Source organism: Coregonus lavaretus, assembly GCF_964263955.1.
Source record: "Coregonus lavaretus genome assembly, chromosome: 1".
NCBI classification, from domain to species: Eukaryota; Metazoa; Chordata; class Actinopteri; order Salmoniformes; family Salmonidae; genus Coregonus; species Coregonus lavaretus.
The window spans coordinates 50,063,696-50,091,334 of record NC_139988.1 but is presented as its reverse complement, the minus strand read 5'-3'; the positions used below and the strand labels follow the sequence as shown (position 1 = coordinate 50,091,334).

Below are 27,639 nucleotides of genomic sequence, written 5' to 3'. Positions count from 1 at the left end.
GTGTGTAGATGGAGGGAGATCGCATTTCAGCCGTGCGTAATTGGCCGACTCCAACCACGGTAAAGGAGTTGCAGCGCTTTATTGGCTTTGCCAACTACTATCAGAGGTTTATCCGGGGCTTTGGCAAGGTCGCAGCTCCCATCACATCTCTGTTGAAGGGTGGGCCGTCCCGGCTCTGCAGGTCTGCTGAGGCTGACAGGGCCTTCAGCAACCTAAGGGGTCTGTTCACCTCAGCCCCGGGACTGGCCCACCCCGATCCATCACTACCGTTCCTAGTGGAGGTGGATGCGTCCAAGGTATGGATAGGCGCTGTCCTATCTCAACGCTTGGGCACGCCACTCAAGCTCCGCCCCTGTGCCGCCTTCTCCAAGAAGCTCAGCCCGGCGGAGCAGAACTACGACATTGGTGATCGGGAGCTGTTGGCTGTTGTCCGAGCCCTGACCGTCTGGAGGCACTGGCTCGAAGAGCGAAAACACCCTTTCCTCGTCTGGACGGACCACCGTAACCTGGAGTACATCCGGGCAGCGAGGAGGCTGAACCCTCGCCAGGCCAGGTCGGCCCTATTCTTCACCCAGTTTGATTTCACTCTATCATACATCCTGGGTACAAAGAACGTGAAGGCAGACGCACTGTCACGGCTGTACGACACAGAGGAGAGGCCCAGAGACAACACCCCCATACTCCCGGCATCCTGCATTGTAGCTCCGGTAGTATGGTCGATAGACGCGGATATAAAGCAGGCATTACGCACAGAACCATCTCCACCTCAGTGCCCAGCTTGGCTGCAGTACGTGCCTGCTCTTGTCCATGACCGTCTGATCTACAGGGCACATACGTCACCCTCCTCTGGTCACCCAGGTATCGGTCGTACAGTGCGCTGCCTGACCGGAAAGTACTGGTGGCCTACCTTTGCTAAGGACGTGAGGGTGTATGTCTCCTCCTGCTCAGTGTGCGCCCAGAGTAAGGCACCTAGGCACCTCCCAGCGGGTAAGTTACAGCCTTTATTAGCTCCACAACGGCCGTGGTCTCAGCTAAGTATTGATTTCCTGACTGATCTTCCCCTCTGTCAAGGTAACACCACCATCTTGGTCGTTGTGGACCGCTTTTCCAAGGCCTGCCGCCTCCTTGCTCGGTCTCCCCACGACCCTGCAGACTGCGGAGGCCCTGTTTACACACGTCTTCCAGCACTACGGGGTATCAGAGGACATAGTGTCTGACCGGGATCCCCAGTTCATATCCAAGGTCTGGAAGGCGTTCATGGAACGTCTGGGGGTCTCGGTCAGTCTGACCTCTGGTTTCCACCCAGAGTCTAATGGGCAGGTGGAACAGGTCAATCAGGATATGGGTAGGTTCCTGCGGTCCTACTGCCAGGGCCAGCCGGGGGAGTGGTCGGTGTTCTTGCCATGGGCCGAATATTCTCAGAACTCTCTCCGTCACTCCTCCACTAACCTAATGCCATTCCAATATGTTTTAGGTTACCAACCGGTTCTGGCACCGTGGCACCAGAGCCAGACCGAGGCTCCTGCGGTGGATGACTGGTTTCGGCGCACGGAGGAGACGTGGAACGCTGCTCACGGCCACCTCCAACGCGCCGTGCATCATCAGAAGGCCAACACTGACCGCCACCGCAGTGAGGCCCCGGTCTTCGTACCTTGTGATCGGGTCTGGCTCTCGACCCGGAATCTACCCCTCCGCCTGCCCTGCTGGAAGCTGAGCATGCGGTTTGTGGGGCCGTTCAAAGTCCTGAGGAGGATCAACAAGGTTACTTATAGGTTATTACTTCCCCATGATTATCGTATGAACCCCTCGTTTCATGTATCTCTCCTCAGGACGGTGGTGGCTGGTCCGCTCCAGGAGTCTGAGGTGCGGGAGGTCCCTCCGCCTCCTCTGGACATCGAGGGGGCCCCGGCGTACTCCGTCCGTTCCATCCTGGATTCGAGGAGTCGGGTGGGGAGCCTTCAGTACCTCGTGGAGTGGGAGGGGTACGGTCCGGAGGAACGGTGCTGGGACCCGGTGAGGGATATCCTCGATCCCTCCCTGTTGCGGGATTTCCACCGTCGCCATCCGGCTCGCCCTGCTCCGTGTCCTCCTGGCCATCCCGAGGCCGGTGTCGGCGCGCTGCTGGAGCTGCGCGTCAAGGGGTTACTGTCACGACTTTCTCCGAAGCTGCCTCCTCTCCTTGTTCGGGCAGGCTTCGGCGTTCGTTGTCACCAGCCTTCTAGCCACTGCCGCATCACATCTCATCATTCCATTTGTTTTGTCTATTACACACACCTGGTTCATATCCCCCCATGTAGTACGTGTTCCCTCTGCCCCCTTGTCCTTGTGTGTGATTGTTTAATGTGAGGAGAGAGTAGCGCACTGGACTGTTTGACGCTATCCTGCATATCTCTGTATTCCGGAATAAACTTTTCTGTGATTTACCCTCCTGCGCCTGACTCCTTCAAATAACCCATCACATTTACCTGCATCAGCTACATGTGAAAGGCTGTTCAGCATTGCAGGACTTGTTTTCAGCCCAAGGAGCACAAGGCTGGATTCCAGAAACGTTGAAAACCAACTTTTACTGAAGATGAACCATAAATTCTTCAACTTCAAGTAATGACAGCTTAACGCTAGCAAGCCCAAGGACACAGATGCCTTATGCATTTTGTTAATTTATGTTTAAAATTCACAAGTTATAGGTGTCCTTGTTTCAAAGGCATGACCTGACACACTGATTTCTAATACAGTTCTATCAGTGATGATGTCCTCATATTCCTACAGTGAGGTTGTGTGAAGTTCTGTACATGTACTTTTGTTAAGCTCATCAACATAAAAAAAAATGTATAGTGTTCTTTATAGGATGTTTTTTCTAAAGCAAAGTGACTGATTGTAAGTGCTTACGTTTACAGGCTAGTTTACATTATTAAGGCATAATTATATTTTGTCTGTAAGAGATGTATTTTTAAGTGTTGCCTATTTGAGAATCCACATATTTTTTTAAATCGGAGCTCTTCTTGTATCCGTAAGACTGTTACCTTTCAGAACAGCTCAAACCAAATAAAAGGTCTGGCTGTTATGCTTTTTGGATTTACGGCTCTTACGTTTCATACTTTTACTTTTGATACTTAAGTACATTTACCTTACGGCTGTTTAATATCAGGTACTTTAAGACTTTTACTCAAGTAGTATTTTACTTGGTGACTTTCACTTTTACTTGAGTAATTTTCTATTAAGGTATCTTTACTTGACAATTGAGTACTTTTTCCACCACTGAGTAATTGAAGGCATCCACCGTGTTTGCTGTAGATCAATGGCGAGGGATGATTCAGCAGGAGTCACGCCTTGCAGCAAAGCAGATTAACATTTATGAAAAGACGACATGGGATACTGTGAAGGACAACCAGATCTGTCGTCTGCTCTAACTTTCCTGTCTGTGTGTGACAGAGTAAACATACAGAATTTGCAGACAGATTAGTGTTTGTGGTTTGTCTTGCCTTAGGTTTGGTCATGAGATATGGGTCTGTACACAAATATTTGTTCCAAACTAATCAATTCAAACATGGTCCAGAGACAGATGCTGCTTGCTTACAATATTGTTACACTTATTAGCTTTTCATATAGTAACATTGATAAACATTCACTGAGTGCCCTTCTGGTTATTTGTATGGAGAAAAAAACATGTCAACAGAGCAAGAAAGGTGACATCGTATTTATGTACAATACCAGTCAAAAGTTTGGACACACCTACTAATTCAAGGGTTTTTCTTTATTTTTTACAATTTTTTACATTGTAGAATAATAGTGAAGACATCACAACTATGAAATAACACATATGGAATCATGTAGTAACCAAAAAAGTGTTAAACAAATAAAAATATGTTTTGTATTTAAGATTCTTCAAAGTAGCCACCCTTTACCTTGATGACAGCTTTGCACACTCTTGGTATTCTCTCAACCAGCTTCATGAGGTAGTCACCTGGAATGCATTTCAATTAACAAGTGTGCCTTCTTAAAAGTTAATTTGTGGAATTTATTTCCTTCTTAATGCGTTTGAGCCAATCAGTTGTGTTGTGACAAGGTAGGGGGGGGGGGGGGGAGGTATTATGGCAAGAAGTCCATATTATGGCAAGAACAGCTCAAATAAGCAAAAAGAAACGACAGTCCATCATTACTTTAAGACATGAAGGTCAGTCAATACGGAATTTGAAAGTTTCTTCAAGTGCAGTCGCAAAAACAATCAAGCACTATGATGAAACTGGCTCTCATGAGGACCGCCACAGGAATGGAAGTCCCAGAGTTACCTCTGCTGCAGAGGATAAGTTAATTAGAGTTACCAGCCTCAGAAATTGCAGCCCAAATAAATGCTTCAAAGAATTCAAGTAACAGACACATCTCAACATCAACTGTTCAGAGGGGACTGTGTGAATCAGGCCTTCATGGTCGAATTGCTGCAAAGAAACCATGTCTAAAGGACACCAATAAGAAGAAGAGACCTGCTTGGGCCAAGGAACACGAGCAATGGACATTAGACCGGTGGAAATGTGTCCTTTGGTCTGGAGTCCAAATTTGAGATTTTTGGTTCCAACCGCCTTGTCTTTGTGAGACGCGTGTGGGTGAACGGTTGATCTCCGCATGTGTAGTTCCCACCGTAAAGCATGGAGGAGGAGGTGTTATGGTGTGGGGGTGCTTTGCTGGTGACACTGTCTGTGATTTCTTTCGAATTCAAGGCACAACTAACCAGCATGGCTATCACAGCATTCTGCAGCGATAGTGGGACTATCATTTGTTTTTCAACAGGACAATGACCCAACACACCTCCAGGCTGTGTAAGGGCTATTTTACCAAGAAGGAGAGTGCTGCATCAGATGACCTGGCCTCCACAATCCCCCGACCTCAACCCAATTGAGATGGTTTGGGATGAGTCGGATGGCAGAGTGCAGGAAAAGCAGCCAACAAGTGCTCAGCATATGTGGGAACTCCTTCAAGACTGTTGGAAAAGTATTCCAGGTGAAGCTGGTTGAGAGAATGCCAAGAGTGTGCAAAGCTGTCATCAAGGCAAAGGGTGGCTACTTTGAAGATTCTAAAATATGTTTAACACTTTTTTGGTTACTACATGATTCCGTGTTATTTCATAGTTTTGATGTCTTCACTATTATTCTACAATGTAGAAAATAGTAAAAATAAAGAAAAACCCTTGAATGAGTAAGTGTTTCCAAACTTTTGACTGGTACTGTATGTCCCGTGATAAAAGTATACCAAAGCTATCTTTGGTTTTCTAGTTTTAGCCAGGACAACAGGTGTGAAAATACCATAATTATTTTCCCTCCCTCCATCCATTCCCTCTCTCCTCAGTCCTCAGATGACAGAGAGGCACATCTCTACCTCTAAAATAGGCTCCAGGACTGTCCATCCAGACAGGGATAAGAGGCAGCCCACTCTGTCACTGTCCCTTGTGCCTTTTTAAAATGACACCTAATCTGTCTGATCTTCAATTAGGCCACTATTAAAGAGTTGGCCCTCACAAAAAGGAGCAGAGGGGTACAGAGAGACTCTTTAACCTATGTGTGTGTGTGTGTGTGTGTGTGTGTGTGTGTGCGTGCATCCGTGCATGTGTGTGCATGTGTGCGCTTGTGTGTGCGTGTGTGGTACATACTTCTGCATGGTGAGGGCCAGGTTAAAGCTGGCACACTTGATCTTGTTCTGGGCCTCCAGGTGGGTCATGCCCTCAGTGCTGACCCCATCGATGGCCACGATGATGTCACCCTGGATCAGGTTGCCCTGCTGTGCCTTGCTCCCAGGGGTGATCTGCGGATGGTCAGCACACACACACACATAGGTCAACCTCAATCATAATGCCCTTCAACCATGGACACTCAGCATAGAGGTCAACCTCAATCACAGGGTGCGTTCATAAATTGCCCCCAGTTTGTCAAAGTGCGCTCAGAGCGTTGTCAGATTGTCCGTTCGTAAATTAAGAGCAAAATGCTCTTGGAGCATTCAGAGCGCACACTGGACACTCTGACCGAGGAGTAGGGTTGATCCGAGCATTCTGACCTCACAATGACAGTCAAGCACCCAAGCTAACTGGCTAAATTTGTCTAGCTTGCTAGCTACCTCCAGGCACAAATGAGAGAACACCTCACTCTGAACATTTTACTCACCTAGCAGAGCTGGTTAGGCTGTTTTCAATTTTAATGACTGTAACTGTGTTACTGGCAACAATTTACAATGAACAAAATATAAACGCAATATGCAACAATTTCAAAGATTGTACAGTTCATATAAGAAAATCAGTCAATTGAAACAAATAAATTAGGCCGTAATCTATGGATTTCACGACTGAGAATACAAATATGCATCTGTTGGTCACAGATACCTTAAAAAAAGAAAAGGTAGGGCCGTGGATCAGAAAACCAGTCAGTATCTGCTGTGACCACCATTTGCCTCATCCAGCGCGACACAACTCCTTCGCATAGAGTTGATCAGGCTGTTGATTGTGGCCTGTGGAATGTTGTCCCACTCCTCTTCAATGGCTGTGCAAAGTTGCTGGATATTGGCGGGAACTGGAACACACTGTTGTACACGTCGATCCAGAGCATTCCAAACGTGCTCAATGGGTGACATGTCTGGTGAGTATGCAGGCCATGGAAGAACTGGGACATTTTCAGCTTCTAGGAATTGTGTACAGATCCTTGCGACATGGAGCTGTGTATTATCATGCTAAAACATGAGGTGATGGCGGTGTACGAATGGCACGACAATGGGCCTCAGAATCTCGTCATGGTATCTCTGTGCATTCAAAAAAGGCATAGATAAAATGCAATTGTGTTCGTAGTCCGTAGCTTATGCCTGCCCATACCATAACCCCACCATGGGGCACTCTGTTCACAATGTTGACATCAGCAAACCGCTCGCCCACACACGCTGTCTGCCATCTGCCCGGTACAGTTGAAACCGGGATTAATCTGTGAAGAGCACACTTCTCCAGTGTGCCAGTGGCCATCGAAGGTGAGCATTTGCCCACTGAAGTCGGTTACGACACTTATGGTAGAGAATTAAATTCTCTGGCAACAGCTCTGGTGGACATTCCTGCAGTCAGCATGCCAATTGCACGCTCCCTCAAAACTTGAGACATCTGTGGCATTGTGTTGTGTGACAAAACTGCACATTTTAGAGTGTTTAATCAGCTTCTTGACATGCCACACCTGTCAGGTGGATGGATTATCTTGGCAAAGGAGAAATGCTCCCTAACAGGGATGTAAACAAACTTGTGCACAAAATTTGAGATAATTTTTTTGTTCAGTGTAATTCAGTTTCTTTGCTGATGTTAACTGACACCTGTCATAGCAACCGGTACTAGGTCGTTCATAAATTCATCAGTTATTCTGCACTCTTAAACCAGAGTGCTCTGAAATTGGAGTAGATTGACAGGGTGAATTTACGAACGCACCCATAACGTTCTTCGTCAATGGACAGTCAGCATAGAGGTCAACCTAAATCATGATGTTCCCAGTCAGTCAATCACTTAATCACTTAAAGCAGAGAGGTAAATCTCTGAAGCAATCAATGAATTGGGAATGGATGGGAATCAATGGTGTTATTAGTGAGCTGTCATCACGCAGACCTTGGCTTAAGTCTCTCAGAGGTGTAAAGCCATCCCAATCAGGCCACAGTCAGACCTAGCCAAAGCCACCCAGCCAGGCTACCTGTTTTATTACACCTGGACAGTGGACACAGTAGGATGACACAAGTGTGCAGGCCTCCATGTCTAATCCTTGACAGCTGACTATATAACCTACCACCAGGAACAATCTGTCATTATGACATTTTCTCAGTTATAGTACAGTATGTTGCGGGTGTAGAAGACTGAATTTGGACAATCCGTTCATCAGTAGTCACCAATTTGCGAGAGGCAATTCATGCCTCTGATAAACCCAGGCTAATCAGGAAAAATCTAATTTACTCACGATCATTAGTACAATAGAAACTATATGTAATATCAATAATGATGAAACTACGGGAGGAATGATGGGGAGGCGTCCAAGCTTCCAGGACACTCATTAGCTAACTGAGAGAGTCAGGGTTTTCTTTTTGCCTCCCCTCAGACCTCTTCAACCCTTCAATTTTGAAACCACCTGCCCTCATTTATCAAACCACCGTCGCCCAAAATATCCCCCCTGCTAAAAACCCTTACATCATTGCAGTCTTTTACTCCCAGGAGTAGTACATAGTAATAGGCTGTTTCCTGTTCAAACTGCCTGGCATTTCTTACTTACTCACTTTAAATTTTTCCTCATAATCATTTCTGCGATTCAGGGAGAGAAAAATGAGAGAGAGAGAGAGAGAGAGAGAGAGCGAGAGAGAGAGAAAGAGAGAGAGAAACGAGAGAGAGCTTTCATAAAGTAAAGATAGCATACGCCACGTCATGACATCAACAATAGGGTCCACATGCACTTTAATCATAGTAGTCTAATGGGGGATTTTCACTATCCGCGATAATTCGGATAGCCACGCTAGCTTCGCCCTTATATGGGTGCTAGCAGAGAGGTTAAGCTATAGGATCTTAATTTGACCCTGCTTCTCACGGCAGGAAAATAATCCTGCAGCAACAGGAAATGTGAATTATTATGTGGATTATAATTAATAGCCATTTTTGTTGGGGTTGATAAAATGTTCCTTCGGGCAAATCAAGTCTGATATTTTAATGTGGAAATTACAAACTTTAGAAGCCTTTTTACTTTGAATACACCACAATTTGCAAATTAAGATCCTACATCTGTATCTGCCCTCTCATTGGCTATAATGGTCCCCCCTGATCTCGCCTCCTCCCGCCTACCTTCCATCTTTGAGGACATGTATTTCCATTGTTAGAGAGATCACTCGACTATCTTATCAATATAATGGAAAATCTTTGGTACTAGGTACATATGTAGGATCTTAATTTGAGCCAGTTTGCTACAGGAGGAAAATAATCCTGCAGCAACAGGAAATGCAAATTATTATGTGGATTATTATTAATGGGGTTGATACATTTCTCGTAAGGGAAAATAAAGTCTTAAATTTCAAAGTGGAACTTACAAACTTCAGAAGCCTTTTTAAACCTCAAATACACTACACGTTGAAAATGTCTCCTGCAGCAGGGTGATCAAATTAAGATCATACATCTGTAGTGCTAGGTATCAACAGCCAATCCAGTAGGGGCTGGAAGCTATAGTGAGCTTCGATTGGTCAACTGCGCCACGATATCACTGAGTATTTGCATAAAGTTCTGCTTTCCCCAATTTAGGTCCCGCCCTGTTCACACTCCCTCGCCCATGCTTGCATCGTCCCACAGTCCCCTGCCCACTTCGCTTCTCTTCCATTGAAAATGAACGGCTTTCCGTAGTTTCATCGCCCACATCATCTTCAGTTAACACATACCGTAAGTGAAGAGAGTGAGTCGGCTGTAGATAGAGACACACTTAATTCATTTAGGCCTAAGTGATCATTAGAATGAGATGAATGGGAACTGACTTCACAGAGAAGTGCAAGACACTGAAGATTTCAAAAGCAAAGTCAACTTTAGCATTAAAGGGTTTAGCATCTGTGATTGCTACAAACATTTATGGACTGTTAAATTAATGATATACACTGAGTATACAAAACATTAAGAACACCTGCTCTTTCCATGACATAGACTGACCAGGTGAATCCAGGTGAAAGCTATGATCTGTTATTGATGTCACTTGTTAAATCCACTTAAATCAGTGTAGATGAAGGGGAGGAGGCAGGTTAAAGACAGATTTTTAAGCCTTGAGAAAATTGAGACATTGATTGTGTATGTGTGCCATTCAGAGGGTGAAAGGGCAAGACAAAAGATTTAAGTGCCTTTGAACGGGGTATGGTAGTAGGTGCCAGGCGCACCGGTTTGTGTCAAGAACTGCAACGCTGCTGGGTTTTTCACGCTCAACACTTTCCCATGTGTATCAAGAATGGTCCACCACCCAAAGGACAGCCAGCCAACTTGTGGGAAGCAACTGTGGGAAGCATTGGCATCAACATGGGCCAGCATCCCTGTGGAACGCTTTCAACACAATGTAGAATCTGTGCAAATTGAGGCTGTCCTGAGGGCAAAAGGGCGGGTGCAACTCAATATTAGGAAGATGTTCCTAATGTTTGATATACTCAGTGTATAGCCATTGATTCTTGAATAAATAACTTAGAAATGCCTCATGGGCTTAGTTCAACTGCCGTACCCCATCAGAACCCCAAATATAAGCTTGTTTTACTCCATTGTTTGTAAACAATGTAATTGTAAAAACAAACGCTGGTTTTAAAATATAATTTTAATTGATCTCATGGATGGTCAGTCCTTGCATCCATAGCTCTGTCTATGAATTTGAGAGAGGTTACATTTCTCCAACCCAATCCCTCAGCTGTTTACCAAAACAAGTGGCAGGGTGAACACTTTGTTGTTTTTCGAACTGCAGATTGCCCGTTCAGCTCAATCATGTCATTGACAAAGAACTGGTGTACAGTATGTTTGACAGATGTCTCACTGATACAACCACATTCTAAGGCCCTTCAAAGGCCTTCAATAGCCATTCATGTCACATTATTGCCTCACACGGAGTCAAACTCCATTGGTAAAACTGACTTGAGCTCCTAGATGTTGTGTCCATGTGGCTTGTCACATTAATATTGAGGGGAAATAATGATGACAGTCATCGCTAATGACAGGGTCCAGGATAATTGTCAGGGGCTTATTAATATCATTTACACTTTGCTATATGAAGGCCATGATTTAAAATAATAATTAGAAACGGAGACTAAAACGCCTCAGTGTTTTAGTGCACTTTTAATTACAATGGTCTCCTTTCAAAGTGTTTTTCTGATCAAGCCCCTCAAAATATTTAGTGATAAATCAAACAGTATTCAGTGACTGTGTGGACATTAATCATTACTCTGAGGGATTAACTCCGACAACTTTGGTGCAATGCGGCAGCAGGGTCTTACTTACACACACACACACACACACACACACACACACACACACAGAGGGAGAGACAGACACAGAGAGAAAGAGAGGGAGAGAGGGAGAGATGGGCAGGATCAAAGCAAACTGACACCCTCCCTGCCACTTATTTTGGTCCATTGTGACCCGGCTGTCTGAGTCATTGGATGGGTGCAAGATCTCCCACTGGAGACAGGGCCTGGCATGGTCCTATAGCTGGGCTCTCCGCCCACACTGTTAATGAGACTACTCTAGTTCTACCACCACCACTCATGAACTTTCTGTGGGTACCCCTTGAGACTGGGGTTAGATTAGGTAAGCCCTGGCTATTCATCAAGAAAACACAGGCTATAAAGCAGGTTGTTTGTGGAAAAAAACATTTGTTTTCAATTACTTTCATGGCGAGTTAAAATCAAAAAAGTCCGAAATAAACCAAATTGGAGTAAGGCAAAGTAACAAAATACTTTATATAAAACATAAATAAAATTGAAGTGTTGATATTTTGTGCTTTAGGGGTCGGGGGTGTGGCCTGTGTTGGCCAGCTCTTCTGTAAAAGACAGCTGCACTGAGTCTCTCGCTCTCCCTCTCTCCCACCCCATTCTCTCTCTCGCTGGCGGGGCATTGGCGATGGCCCTTCCTCCACAAATGTCAGCTCTAATTGGCAGACGGGGCTGTTGCAGAGTCTCTTGACGTACAGTATAAGCAAAGGTTGCCGTGACAATGATGTCACTGCCGCTGCCATTGGGGCCAGCTGCGTGGGTGATGACTCAGACCAGCCGCCTGGCTTCACAGGAAGGCCCAGGGCCACCTTTGACCTCTCGCCTCAGACCTTAGCTGTAGATTAGGCTCTCTCCCTGGCTAGAGGTTCACCTGAGGTTGCTACTGGAGTCAGTGGATAAAAACATGAAACAGGTGTTGCTCTGCTTTTTTTATTTACTTCAGTGTTGACTAAAATAGGACACTCTCTCCATCAATAATGAGTAGAATTTCCCCCTGCTGTCTAAATAAGCCCAGTCTAGCTACAAAATCCAAGTTCATTGAAACATTTGTTTTTCACTGGACCCACAAAGCAAATAGGAAGAGGAAATGGAGGGGCACCAGGAAAAACAAAGGGCTTTGAGGGTGAGGAGTGGATTACCAACTGGCTCACAAAACCTGTATTAATCCTCCACCCTGACTCTGGTCTATTGATGTATGTGTGAATGGCTGGCTGATATGCCAGCTCAAGTCTCCTGTGCACTCACAACACACAAAGGGCCCATTCTATGGGCCAGGCAAAAACCACAGGGAAAAGTGGGGCACAGAAAAAGAAAGAAAGAAAGAAAGAAAGAAAGAAAGAAAGAAAGAAAGAAAGAAAGAAAGAAAGAAAGAAAGAAAGAAAGAAAGAAAGAAAGAAAGAAAGAAAGAAAGAAAGAAAGAAAGAAAGAAAGAAAGAAAGAAAGAAAGAAAGAAAGAAAGAAAGAAAGAAAGAAAGAAAGAAAGAAAGAAAGAAAGAAAAAGAAAGAAAGAAAGAACGAAAGAACGAAAGAACGAAAGAAAGAAAGAAAGAAAGAAAGAAAGAAAGAAAGAAAGAAAGAAAGAAAGAAAGAACGAAAGAACGAAAGAAAGAAAGAAAGAAAGAGTGAAAGAGTGAAAGAAAGAGTGAAAGGGAGAGAGAGAAAGTCAGAAATAGAGAGAAGAGCAGCAGCAGAAAGAGAGAGTCAGAAATACAGTAGCTAACTAAAGAAAGAGTGATTGCCAGCCAAGAGTAATATATACTGTATACTGAAAGGAGGCCCAACACTCTTGTATCACAGCCTCACTGGCCTGCTACGGACAAGATTTTGTTCATCATGGGTTTGTCCACTATCATGACACTGTTTACAGTGTGTAGGATCTTAATTTGATCACCCTGTTGCAGGAGAACTTTCCTGCAATGCAGTACATTTAAAACTTGTAGTGTTTTTTAGGTTTAAAAAGGCTTCTGAAGTTAGTAATTTCTACTTAGAAATTTCAGACTTGATTTTCCCTCATGAAAAATGTATCAACCTCTACAAAAATGTCCATTAATTATAATCCACATAATAATTCACATTTCCTGTTGCTGCAGGATTATTTTCCTGCTGTAGCAAACTGGCTCAAATTAAGATCATACAGAACTTCAGATTTGATTCATCCATATTTTCCCAACACATTTATTCAACACTTTTTCCATTCAAACTGCTCTTTCACAAGATCATTCTGAAGTTTCGACAGTACACCCAATACTTCTACGTACATTAACAACAGGTTTGGGAAGCACTTTTTAAAATGCATCTACTGTTTCAAGTATAATTTATTTAGGTGTCTAACTACAAACATCCAGGAGGTCTCTTGCTAGAACGGTCTTCAGTTCAGGGGAAAATAGGGTCTACACCGAATTTACACAGAGGAAGTGTTTATTTTGTCCACAATATGTGTAATTTCACAAGCCACATACTTGAAGACTCGAGGCTTGAAGAAACCCCATGGGTTACCGTAAAACTTCAATTAATAGCCCGGGCGTTTATTTGCTTAAATCCCTGAACACAACAGGTGCTTATTAGAGACAGGCTTCTATTTGAGCCAGGCATCTATTTCCTTAAAGCAACTTTTGCTCATTTGCATAATTAATTGTTTAATTCCAGCATTCACTTCCAGCATTTTAATCAATTTCTTAATTTACACTCTGTGTCATGTTTATTTTGTCTTAGTATGCCTTGACAGATTTATTATTCTCTTCTTTAACTGTGCATTTTCGGCAGTTCTTACTTTTGCCACTAGAGGGAAATCTACCGATCTAGGGGTCTGGACTCCCGAAGTTGTTGACTGTCTTTGTGTTTGCCAGTTAGCTAGCAGTTCTCAGCTGTTAGCAGCGAATGGCTAGCAGTTTCTTACTGGTGATAAAAACGTATGATTGACATAATTTATTTGATTCATTACTGAATTATTTAATGTAACAAATCAAACATGAAACCTCGTAAACAATTCATTTAGACCCGGCACTGTTGCCCGGCTATTAAAAAGGGACAGGCGACTATTTCAGACTCAAAGTTTAATGGACGTTTTATGGTAGTTTCTGGTAACAAACACAAAAATAACCCCCCCCCCCCCCCAGCAGTCCTAGAGTCTGCCCTGGGAATGCCTGACTGCTCATTCAAAGGTGAACAGTCCAGGTCAACTCTCAGTAACATCAATAAAACACCATGAGAATAAAAACATCATAGGCTTCAGGAGACATTACCCACTGCTGATACCAATGGGCAGCTAAAATAAGGTGAGTTACAGGGAACCCCAGGCACTAAATCCTAACCCGGTCCCCGGACACCTGCAGTGGGTCCATGGAAGTAGAGAGGGAGAAGTAGAGGGGGGTGGGCACTGCTGGTATCTATAGCTCTCACAATTTGCCCCAGCAGCACTGACCTTCAGCGGCCTGCTAAAAACAGCCTTGCCTGTCAGCAGCGCCAGCCGTTGGCTCTCATACCACAGGCCTGGAGGAGGGTGGAATGCAGAGGCCTGTAAGACCAGGGCTAACATAAGAGACACTTTATCAGACTGTGAGTCGGCAGCCTACTGACTGCTCAGGACCTCAATCTTCAGTCTGCTACTGTAACTCAAAGGGGGATGGAGGGTGGGGCTGTTAAGGGGCTGGCATCAGGCCGAGTGGACACCAAGATCTCCTACAGCATGGCATCATGTACTATGGTAGTGAGATAGACTGGACATAGGCCCTTGCTGAGAGTTACATGTGGTTTTGAGTCAGGGTTGAAAGTAGGGTGGTCCGGTACGGCAAAATAAATAGTGGGGGTACACCGTACAGGTAAACCGTGAGCCTATCACAATTCATACAACATGCCCAAAAAACTATAGACTATTACACCATTATTTAACATTTCTGCAGGTCAGCCGCATGAGAAATTAGCGAATTGACTGGAAACCGGGTGGTATATGCTCCAAATTGCATTGTGGTTTGAGGTGATGAGTGGCCGACACCGAGGCACGCATGGACAACAGTGGATGCATCAATTCAGGCTACAAGTGTAGGCCCAATGACAATCGCAGAATGTCATTGAAATACACGTAGGTGTTTTGTAACTGATGTCTCTTTCCATTCATCAAATTGCAGGTGCACAGTGCACTGTTGGGGTTTGGATGCTGAAATTATTTTGTGAGTGAACAAATGTGCGCGGGTAGCCTACAGGTCGCCTTTAAGTGATTGTTTGACAATCAGATGAAAACATCATGACTAGTTGTGTTTCTGCCACATTAAAAGGCATAGGGGGCATGTCCATAAGGCTAGGGGAAGCTAAGCTTTAAATTGAATGAAATTGCCAAAAATATATAGGCCTAGCCTAATCAGCTTACTCCTGTCTATACAGAAATAAATTAAATCATTCAAAATAGGCTACTACACCAAAAAGCATGATTTGGCCACAGAGGATTCATTAGCTTCTTAAAAAGAAAAAGCTGTGGATTGTTTAAAATCGCATAGCCTACAGTCGGAAGGGCCCGCAATTTGGGCAGCGTGCGCTGCTATTACCAAATAGATTATTGTTGAGTTGCAACTGTGAGTGAAAAGCAGAGACCCAGCCAGGCATATCGCAATATTTAAAAATACAATCGCGGAAAAACTGTTTGGAAAGAAAATGGCTATTGCTGTAAAGAGATGACAATGAAAATACTCCTATCTGTCTTTAAGTTATCAAAATTCTTAACTAATTGAGCGAACAGTAGCCTATCTTATTGGCACCAGTGGAGAACATCGGCCAAATCCCCGGTGAGTGTGCATATTCACTGTCTTTATCATTGGGTCAGTGCCACTTTTGCTTGTTTTTGGGCAATAATTTCCTCCTCCAGCTTAGATGGACGTCATATTGTATTTGTGTCTCCTCTTTTCGTAGGCCGATTATATGGATCAGACAACATCGTTTTTATTGATCTGTTTGTCAGTGTCACCAGAGTAGGCTACACTGTAATTTTTGTCGTATAAAAAAGAATGCGTGCGCGCACTTGGGTGTCCCATACCTGCAAGAAATTAAATCTACTTTCACCCCTGTTTTGAGTTGCATTGGTTACATGTGGTTTAGAGTCAGAGGGTTTGATAGGAAGCGTGAATTTAACTGAGGAGGAAGATACAGCCCATAAAACTATACCTAAAGCCCCTTATTTCTGTATGGATTCGGTCAGGTGAATTCAGACCACACAGTAAATTGAAAGGGTAAAAACTGCATTATGCAGACCTTGTTAAATCCAGGGGGCAAGGGGAAAAGGTTGAAATGTATCTAAGATACACCAGATGAGTTTCGAGGGTGTGTCTTGCCTGCTGGTTCTAATACAGGTACAGTACAGTGGGGGGGAAAGTATTTAGTCAGCCACCAATTGTGCAAGTTCTCCCACTTAAAAAGATGAGAGAGGCCTGTAATTTTCATCATAGGTACACGTCAACTATGACAGACAAAATGAGAAAAAAATCCAGAAAATCACATTGTAGGATTTTTAATGAATGTATTTGCAAATTATGGTGGAAAATAAGTATTTGGTCAATAACAAAAGTTTCTTAATACTTTGTTATATACTCTTTGTTGGCAATGACACAGGTCAAACGTTTTCTGTAAGTCTTCACAAGGTTTTCACACTGTTGCTGGTATTTTGGCCCATTCCTCCATGCAGATCTCCTCTAGAGCAGTGATGTTTTGGGGATGTCGCTGGGCAACACGGACTTTCAACTCCCTCCAAAGATTTTCTATGGGGTTGAGATCTGGAGACTGGCTAGGCCACTCCAGGACCTTGAAATGCTTCTTACGAAGCCACTCCTTCTTTGCCCGGGCGGTGTGTTTGGGATCATTGTCATGCTGAAAGACCCAGCCACGTTTCATCTTCAATGCCCTTGCTGATGGAAGGAGGTTTTCACTCAAAATCTCACGATACATGGCCCCATTCATTCTTTCCTTTACACGGATCAGTCGTCCTGGTCCCTTTGCAGAAAAACAGCCCCAAAGCATGATGTTTCCACCCCCATGCTTCACAGTAGGTACGGTGTTCTTTGGATGCAACTCAGCATTCTTTGTCCTCCAAACACGACAAGTTGTTTTTACCAAAATATAAGTGGAGTTTGGAGTGTGACTGTTTGAGGTTGTGGACAGGTGTCTTTTATACTGATAACAAGTTCAAACAGGTGCCATTAATACAGGTAACGAGTGGAGGACAGAGGAGCCTCTTAAAGAAGAAGTTATAGGTCTGTGAAAGCCAGAAATCTTGCTTGTTTGTAGGTGACCAAATACTTATTTTCCACCATAATTTGCAAATAAATTCATAAAAAATCCCACAATGTGATTTTCTGGATTTTTTTTCCTCAATTTGTCTGTCATAGTTGACATGTACCTATGATGAAAATTACAGGCCTCTCTCATCTTTTTAAGTGGGAGAACTTGCACAATTGGTGGCTGACTAAATACTTTTTTCCCCCACTGTATATACTGTAAGTCTGTCGTGTATGACATTGATTTATGTCAAATCTACAAGGTCTAGGTTGACAACTCAGCTGTCCAAGGGTAAAACAGTCAGGTAATATCTATTGGAATCCCATGAAAAACATGCTGTACTTCACCTCCACACAAGGTTACATTTAGCCTATTTTATGATAATTAGTGTTTAGTGATGGATGGATGGATGGATGGATGGATGGATGATGTACTGTATTTCCTGATCATCATTAATCATTGAAATGAATGAATCAGCTCTTGTCAAATCCATCTTGTCACAGACAGAGTCACATACCCAACATGAGGACCAGTGTATGAGAGGAAATGACTCGAAAGTTCGGACTCATGGCCCCATTTGCTCTCGGTCTCGAGCTGACACTCAAACAGAAAGAACACAACCACCCGTATCACCTCAAGGGGATTTGTGTTCATCTGTCAATATCAATTTCACAGCCAGACCAAAGGCCGAAAGGAATGACCACTTTACCGCAACATACAGTATTCAAAGTCGGAGTCGCGACTAGTGGGGTTGCGGGGAAATTGCAGTTGGGTCGCCAAAGTTAAAACAACTCTTTTTTTGGGGGGGGGGGGGGGGGGGACAAAAGAATTAAGAGTACAGATTATTGTATGGGACAGTATACAAATGTTTTTGAGAAAGATAATTATAAATCAAATGTTATTGAATAGATGCATTTCTTTTCATTTTGATAAGAGATGAAAATGTAATGAATTTAAGGTTATTTGTTGATGTAAAAATCTAAATGTACTGATTTTAAAGATGGTCATCATCATATTTGGGGTGGGGTCGTGAGAAAGAAAATGGGTTCCCCATAAATTCTGGTGGTCCCCGCTGTTTGAATACCACTGTACTAGAGCCAAGAAGTGTTGACTAAAACTGTCAGCCGAGCCTTCCTGTCTTGGACAACCAACCCTTAATTGTAACAAATACTTAGGCTACTGTCCAGGCGAGGAGAGGAGACACATTTTAATAACAGCTGTAAACTGTATCAACAGAATTTCCCAAAAGGATTATTACAGATCAGATTAAAGCCAGTTGTAAAACTTGATCTTCTGGGGCTATATGGGAGGGCAGTTGAAGAAGCTCAAATAAATGCCAAAAGAATGAGATCACTTTCCCGAATCCCAATAAACCACTTGATAACATGAATTGTTGCAAGCCAAGGTGTCCTAACAGGCAACACAGAATAGAAAGTACCATATCACAACCAGCTGTCATTTTGTTTGTTATTTTGTGATGTCATTAAAAATGTTATAAAGGAAATACTGTAACTTGGAAAGTATACCCACTACATATTTAACATAGCATGTGATATGAAAAATGATGAAGTGTTTTTGTTAAGAGAGGGATGTGATTTGAGAAGTTAAGAGATAATTGTTTTTCATAACTTTGCACAGTTAGTAGTCACCGCCTGAAGTGAGGTCAGAGAGAGTGTCAGCCGGCCGGAACCGCCCCTTTTCGAGCAGAGTGTATAAATGATGGGTAAAGAAATTAACATACCAGACCAGAAAAACGTGAAGCGGCAGCTACACGTTTAAAATGGTTGGAACTTTGAATCTCAACATGAGGTGAAGAAAATAAACTCACCTCTCGGATAATCACTGGTACGGCTGATTAGCTGTCCTAAGTAAGGTATCTTCGAAAGTGAATTTAAGTAGGACCATCTGCAACTCTGCTCAAACCATCGTATTACACTACTCTCATCACCCCACTGGGGAACCATCAATACAGCTGGCTAGCTTATCTTCAAAGAAGCAACTTTAAGAGCGAATGGAAGGAAAATCAATTCTGTAGTTCTGTTCAGGACTACATGACAAGTTATCGGAGACCGAACAACTACGAAGAAAGACAACAGTAGAAGACTGTTGGAACCATTTCGGACAATAAGAGACATAAAAGCATGCCGTGAAAAGGCCCTCCCCCCTTCCAAGGCGGTCCGGTTCACTGAGAGATTACCGGCGAACCAAGGCATTTCACGTAAATACATTCATGATTTCTTACTCAAAGCGGGCGGCGGTTCGTGTGCAAAGTATATGGGTACTGTAGGTGAGCGTAGTTTCTGAAATGTATCAAGGTTAAGTGTCTCTGTCCCTCTCTCTCCATCTCTTTAACAAGAAGCCATGTTGTTGTCATTCCACTAGGGACCGGTTTTCTCCAGTCAATAACCGGTGTATGTTTATCCTGTGTTCCCATTTAATTAGCTAGTAAATAAATAATTAAACCAATTTGTGTAGTACTGAATCATAAGTAAGGCTCGGGTTTTTGCAGATGCAAGGAGGTTACAACTGTTCAGAATGATGATATGATACGAGGTTATGATTAATAAGTTGACTGTTTATAGATGTGATAGGTAAAGACCTTTTATAGTTTAATTCGGGAGATGGTAACTCTTTAAAGAACTGCTCTAGTGGTGCCCCAGATCCTACTGAGTTAATTGTTACATGATTAATTTAAATCGGATAACAATTAAACATAGTCAGTTAATTAGAGATAACGGTCTTCAGATTATGTTAAAGTCACGTCACGACAGAGTACAGGGCTGAAGTTGCACAGTCCAGGCCATCATGTGAGTGACACAAGCAGCAGCTTGGTCATCAGCAATTTAACAACCCAATCCAATCCCCAGCCCCTAACCTCCCTTTCTATCATGCAATGCACACACAGTATTTAGGCTACACAACACACACTCTCTCTCGCTGTCACACCTGGCTCTGGAAAAAAAGACAGCAGTCATGGACCACCCAAACAATCAGCATTGTCCACCGGTGGGAAGTATTTTTAGAAGGGAGCGATAGAGCAGCAGCCCAAGACAGATGGAAGTTCCTCCCCACCTGTTAGAGCACTGAGTGACTGGGCCTTGTGCTCCTGGGCTGCAGACTGAAGGCCCCAGCTCACAGACCTTCTCTATACAAGACTGCATGCAGTAAACAGGGATTTAACGACCAGTTGTAAAGGTTCACTGAAATAAAGAAAGTGCAGGCTACGCACTTATCCCTACGCACTTCCTGTAGATCTGAAAGGACTGTATTACCAATAGCAATAGCTAAACCCCTTTGCCCTTTGAATTGCTACAGTAGGTGGAATTTTTACTGTGTGGTTTATACTCATCCTATCATTTCAGATCAAGTAAGGAGAAGCGGCTATAGGTTGATTTTGAAATAACTGCATTTTCCATTTCTTGCCAACGTCTGCCACTCTGATATAGAAAGAACCTCATATGCAAGATAGCGACATATTACTTCCACACCCATGGCACCTGGCTGTGCATCTTTCCATTCTATAGTGTGGGTGCTGAAAAGCAAGCACATGGTTGTATAAAAAAGATCAGTCCATGACAGGGAGTCAGCCTCACCATAGAACGATAGAGGGAGAGCCTATCCAGCACACAGTGTTCTGCGGACACAAGGTATGTGTGGACGGGCGATGGAATGCCATTGTATCATTTCAGTGTGGAGAACGTCCAACTGTCTGACAGCCTGGGTCTTTTTACATGCCTCTATTCTCTCCACCCTCAGGTTCCTCTAATGCCAGCCCGTCACACAACTGAGTGGGGAGCCTTTCCTTAACTGGGGCCTAGGAATAGCAAAGGACCATCCACACACACACGAACGAACATGCATATTGAGCACATAAACGCACATACATGTACGCGGGCTCGCGCACACACACACACACACACACACACACACACACATTATTCCAGCCACACAGAGGCGGCAATCCTAACATATTGTAAAGGTCATCTACAAGTGAGTTATGCACATATATCCACATATGCACTCGTTATGAACACATAGGCTTCAGGCACATACACACCAGAGCACACATACCAGACTCATCCTATTATTATTCCAGACAGTTTCCTTTCTTTTCTTCTAATAAATATCTCTTCTACAAATATATCGTCTAAGAAGATAGATTGAGGTTATTGGAAGAGATGTTCATAGAAGATATATTTGTTCTTCCCAGAAGATAACTTGTGATATTCAGGCAACAACACCTCTTTCACTTCCAGTACTAAAATAAAGTGGGGAAATACACCTTGACACCTTAAAATACAGGGTGAGAAATCCAAACATCTATTTTCAGTCTCGGAGAGGAAAGGGGCAATGACTCAGATATTGGGTCATGACAGCACAAACGCAACACACAAAAGGCATAACCACACCTGAAGTAGCGACTGAAGTAACTACAGGTAACTGCCAAAATAAAAGGAAACACTTGAGTAAATGAGGGATGCAAAGTATATTGAAAGTAGGTGCTTCCACACAGGTGTGGTTCCTGAGTTAGTTAAGCAATTGAAATCCCATCATGCTTAAGGTTTTGTATAAAAATACTGGGCAGGCCATTATTTTGGCTACCATGGCTATGCCTCCATAGGGTGACAATGCCCCCATCCACAGAGCATGAGTGGTCACTGAATGGTTTGATGAGCATGAAAACAATGTAAACCATATGACAGGGTTCCCAAACTGGCGTCCCACGGGCCGAATTTGGCCCACGGGTGATTTTATCTGTACCCCGGGTGATTCTATTTGGCCCCCCAAGTTTTCAGAGCAAAAAGAACATGTTTAAATTTTTTTATTGTTGGACACAAAATACTTTAAAAACACCAGCAAATCAGCTTCAAGTGATTTTAATTTTGGAAATCTGTTCCAAAGTATTCCCACGCATAATAGAGTGATAAATTATATGTGATCATATACAAATGTAAGCTAGGTTTGAAATGACTATGCTTTAGTCAAATTGTATATCTGTTTGGGCTTCTTGAGGTCAATTTGCAGTCTACAAATTATTTGTAATTATGTTCCGGCCCCGCTCAAGAAAAAAAAAATTGGCCCGCGGCTGAATCTAGTTGATGATCCTTGCCATATGCCATGGCTGTCTCAGTCACCAGATCTCCACCCAAGAGAACACTTATGGGAGATTCTGGAGCGGCTCCTGAGACAGCGTTTTTCCACCACCATATACAAAACACCAAATGATGGAATTTCTTGTGGAATGTCGCATCCCTCCAATAGAGTTCCAGACACTTGTAGAATCTATTCCAAGGCACATTGAAGCTGTTCTGGCTTGTGGTGTCCTAACGCCCTATTAAGACACTTTATGTTGGTGTTTCCTTTATTTTGGCAGTTAACTGTATATTACACTATAGAGTTAGCAGGTGACAACATGCCATGATTCCAGTCTGAAAATACATAAGTAGGCCTATATTCTCACCATCCACTGTGGTGTGTAACAATTTGAACATAGCCTATTCCTAACTAACAGTTCCTACCATCATAAACCAATTTTGATTGATAGGTTTACAGAGTTCACCAACATTTTATGCATGATCTTTAGGCCTTTACAATGTGTAAGGTGAACATACTACTACAGTATAAGGTGAACACAACAAAGCATCTTCTCAGACTTTTTAGCAAAGGCCAAGCTTAATCACTGGATTTTCCAATACCACACAATGATACCAACCAATGAGAAAACGTATTGAAGCTAATGTAATAACACTGCATCCCAAACAATCTATCAACCAAACTTCCCAAAATGCCACCATGTTTAACAACAACACACCTACAAGTACTGTACTAGAACCGTGGTAGTAATTCAATATTTGATGTCCTATAAGGGTTGGCTGACGGTTAGTGCTATCTGCGATCCTTGGGACTTCCCTACCCTACACCTTAACCCCTACCCTTTACCTTAACCTTTTTAAATTTCAACTTCAATGGGGTGACGTCAGAGTTGGGCCGTCCCAAGTATCCTGTTTCAAGCACTGAACATTAAATAAACCACAACATTTAGATTCAAGCTTAATGGAAGACAAATGAATATCTCATTGGTCAAAAGATACATGGGACGTATAAATCTCTTTGTGTGTTTGTACAAAGTATGGATATAAATTTATGTACACTGAATTGGATGAATCGAGCTCTTACCCTGGAGATGGTCAGGGGCATGTTGAAGTCCTTCCCTCCCTGCAATCGGAAGCCCCATGGGGCCGGCCCACTCAGAGAAATGTTGTAGGTGCTCATTCTTCCAAAGGTTTTGACTGCTTGCTTGGTTTAATCTTCTTCAAAAGTGGTGTCAAAAATGGAGGTAGAGGGGGGTGTGGCAGGAGCCAAGTAGCCTCTGAAAGCAGAAGAAAAATTTAAAAAATAAAAGTACACGTGAGGACTAAAAAATATACAATATCTCCCCGAAATGTCAAGTGAGACTGAAAGCACAGCAAACAAAAAACCAACCCACTACAGCCACAGACAAATATGTAATTCCCGCCAACTCCTTTTTAAATAATGAGAGAAAGATAGACAGAAAAGAGTAGAGCCAGAGGAAGAGAGGGTCTTGCCTGCTCAGATGAGCTGAAGTGACAGCCTAAGAATAGCCACCCCTCTGCAGAAAGCAATAGCAAAGTAGCATTGTGGGGAGGGGGGAGGGGGGGTCCCCTTATATGGCATGTAAGGAGACACCCAGTATGTCAGGCCTGCCATGATTCACAGGGTTAATATAGCCCCTTCCTAGGCCAACTGATTTGTTCTATACACCCCTAACTCCAGACTAGGGTCTTCCTGAAACCGTGTCTCCTCACACCTCATACTGGGGGTGGCTTGAGGAAACATCTAATTAACATTACGGTAACTGTATGCAGTTTACAAGAGAGAGTTGATTCTCTTTGATTTCTCCATGTGTTCCACTTCCACAAAATCTACCCCAGTTTAGTTGCTTAACAGTTTGGTAACAGGTTAAAACTGACCACCACCAGAGCATTTTGGCAAACAGACACTTTTTGGTACGCCATATTCGCAATCAGGTCAGGTTATTAGACCTACAAAGTGAATGTACTGTAACTGTACCCTGAAGTCAATAAGACCTACCTACCTGTTGCATCATACTTTATAAAGCCAGGACATACAGTAACAGAGTCATTTCACTACAGGGCTCACATAAATGATTGAAAGCTAGGGTGTAGTTTGAGTCTAACCAGAATACCCAATCTATTACATCTTATATAGTGTTATATAGTGACGTTTTGGAGGAGTTATCCCTAAGAGACATTGTCTCTGTTTGTGTGTGTGTGTGTGTGTGTGTGTGTGTGTGTGTGTGTGTGTGTGTCTGTGTACATGCTTGTGTGTTTATACGTAGCGCACGGTTGTCCTCAGCCGTTGAGTCAACCACAGTGTGATGGGGTTACCATATATTTTGATGGGGCGTGTCTATAAGTCCTCTGACTAGCCATAACATCATTCAGGACTAAAAAGGAAGTGAGATTCCAGCTATGTAAACTAAACCTGAGATGCGGCTTTATCCACCCAGCAAAACCCATCTTGATCTTCCAGAACACAACACACGTTTTACACTGCCAAGGAACCTCAAGACTTCTTCGAGAAGCACATCAAACCGAACATTCAAGGGGACAAGCCGAGAGATGGAACCCCATGACTGGCTCATTATTCAGGTATGCTATCCATGCACAATCATGCAGCCTAGCCTATGGCTATGATGCTGCACTCAGAATAAGACAATGATGAGGATAACCCTCATGTTTGGGTACAAGGAACAATATTACTATTATTGCTGAGCATTGAACTTGTTATAATTATATTACCTATGGCCAGCACATTTAAATAGTGATAACACCAGGCCAATTAATGAACAATGGACAATACAGTATATTCGGAAAGTATTCAGACACCTTGACTTTTGCAACATTTTGCTACGTTACAGCCTTATTCTAAAATTGATTAAATTGTTTTTTTCCCTCATCAATCTACACACAATACCCCATAATGACAAATCAAAAACAGCTTTGTATATACATTTTTAGATACATGACATTTACATAAGTATTCAGACCCTTTACTCAGTACTTTGTTGAAGCACCTTTGGATATGACGCTACAAGCTTGGCACACCTGTATTTGGGGAGTTTCTCCCATTCTTCTCTGCAGATCCTCTCAAGATCTGTCAGGTTGGATTGATGCACCTGAGCTCAATTTCAAGTCTCATAGCAAACGGTATGTAAATAAGGTTTTTTATTTTAAATACATTTGCAAAATTGTCTAAAAACCTGTTTTCACTTTGTCATTATGGGGTATTGTGTGTGTAGATTGATGAGGGGGGGGGGGGGGGGAATGATTTAATGAATAAGGCTACAACGTAACATTTTACATTTACATCATTTAGCAGACGCTCTTATCCAGAGCGACTTACATGAGCAATTAGGGTTATAGTAATACATTTTTAGTGTTGATAAGCCCATAGATTTTTTTTTTTTCTAAAGCTACCTGCCACCCTGTAACAAAATGAATACTTTCCAAATGCACTGTATATGGATCCTACAGCTATCCTATTTTGTTTTACTATTTAGGCATTAAGGCTTGCATATCTGGGGGCGGCAGGTAGCTTAGTGGTTAAGAGCGTTGTGCCAGTATCCGAAATGTCGCTGGTTCTAATCCCCGAGCCGACTAGGTGAAAAATCTAGTCAAGCAAGGCACTTAACCATAATTGCTCCGGTAAGTCGCTCTGGATAAGAGTGTCTGCTAAATGACAAACAAAATATATATATCTGTCATATCTTATTTTTGTTTTCATCCTCATATTTTTTTCTTAATTACACACCCTTACTCATAAAGTCTGCTAACTTAATTGTTAAGGTCTGAATTGGTTACTTATTTTGTTTTACTTTATTATAATAATAATTGTTTTATACCTAAAGACCAAAAATATGCTGCTTAAGAGCAGGCTGCCACTCACCGCTATGCTACAATCCTGGAATTATAGTGCATGGGGAGGGGAACTGAGGAGGGAAGGCTGGGGGCTAGGGGGAGGGGGGCTGGGAAAGGGGGGCAGGGAAGAGGGAACGATTTATAGAAAGGGTCTTCTGGGTGGGGAGTGACCAATGGGTGGGTTTCCCTGTGGGTCCTGCTTTAGAAAAAAAAGAGCAACATCTTTTTTTGCGGCAGTGCAGCATGCCAGCAGTAACCGTCTCTGATTGATTGAGAGATTCAAGGAGCTATCGTTGTTAAATAACATAATAGATGTAAAGCATTGAATATTTACATTCATGCACTTCGAAATACATTTAGTAATTTTTTTTTTTGGGGGGGGGAGTAGATCAGCTTAATATTGCAGATAGATTGTAACTTCCATCAATGTAATTGTCTGCATCACTTCCAATCCCCCATGTTTTATATATATATATATATATATATATATATATATATATATGGGCTTATCAACACTAAAAATAACAAATACATTTTAGAAAAACAATGTAGAATTTGAAAGGCCTTAATATTCCTATCAAGCGTTCCAGCTGTCTTGATATACTAGCAAGAAACCATATTGATATAGCAATGCTCCAAGAAACACATCTGCTCCAAAAGGACACACATAGAATAGAGAATCATTTGTACAAACTGGCTGATTTATCACCATCCCCAAACAAAACCAAAAGGTGTAATCATAATGATACATAAGAAACTCAAAATCACCATCCTTGGTAAAGGTGAAGACCAAGAAGGCAGAAACACTTTCCTTAAATGTATCCATAATGTGTATGCTCCAAATTCACATATACGTTTTTTGATTCTCTGAACAGCATTTTGTTAGAATTAACTTAATTCCAACTGGTTATTGGGACAGACATGAATGCCATTCTGGACATGCGGGAAAAATCGAATAAGACCATCTACAATCCACAGGGAACCAAGGCTCTCCAACATATACTCTCCTATTACAACCTGGCATAACCCTAAAGCAAAAGAGTACACTTTCTACTCAAACAGGCCCAAAACATTCTCCCGAATCGATTTTGCACTATTATCTACTCCTCTATTTTATTTAATCAAGAACATTTAAATTTGACATATGAGCCTATCTGATCCTCATGCTTCTTACTGCCAGATACAAATGTCATAATATCCTAAAAAAAGAGTCACAAGATAGCGCTTTAATGAATCTTTACTACAAAATCCTATTTTCTGTTAACAATTTGAAACTAAATTGAATGAATGTATAAATGATTAACAAAAATTCATTTGACGATCCTCAGATCAACTGTATTTGTATCTGGGCTGAATAAATTACAATTAAAAGAAGATATTAGAATTGGAAAAGTTGTTAACAACGTTAGAGCGTTCTCAACAAACACTTTTTTCAGACCAG

General features: G+C 42.7%; 1 protein-coding gene across 1 annotated transcript in view; it reads right to left on the bottom strand.

The window, feature by feature from the left end:
* The window catches only part of LOC311133395 (LIM domain-binding protein 3-like), a gene marked incomplete at both ends in the record, with an annotated part of 77,023 nt that extends 53,515 nt beyond the window's left edge, over positions 1-23,508 (bottom strand). Inside the window, 2 exons of the mRNA XM_084166895.1 lie at positions 5,639-5,790; positions 23,413-23,508. Coding sequence (XP_084023021.1) covers positions 5,639-5,790; positions 23,413-23,508 — 248 coding nt within the window. The remainder of the gene's footprint in view (positions 1-5,638; positions 5,791-23,412) is intronic.
* Between the last annotated feature and the right edge of the window lie 4,131 nt (positions 23,509-27,639).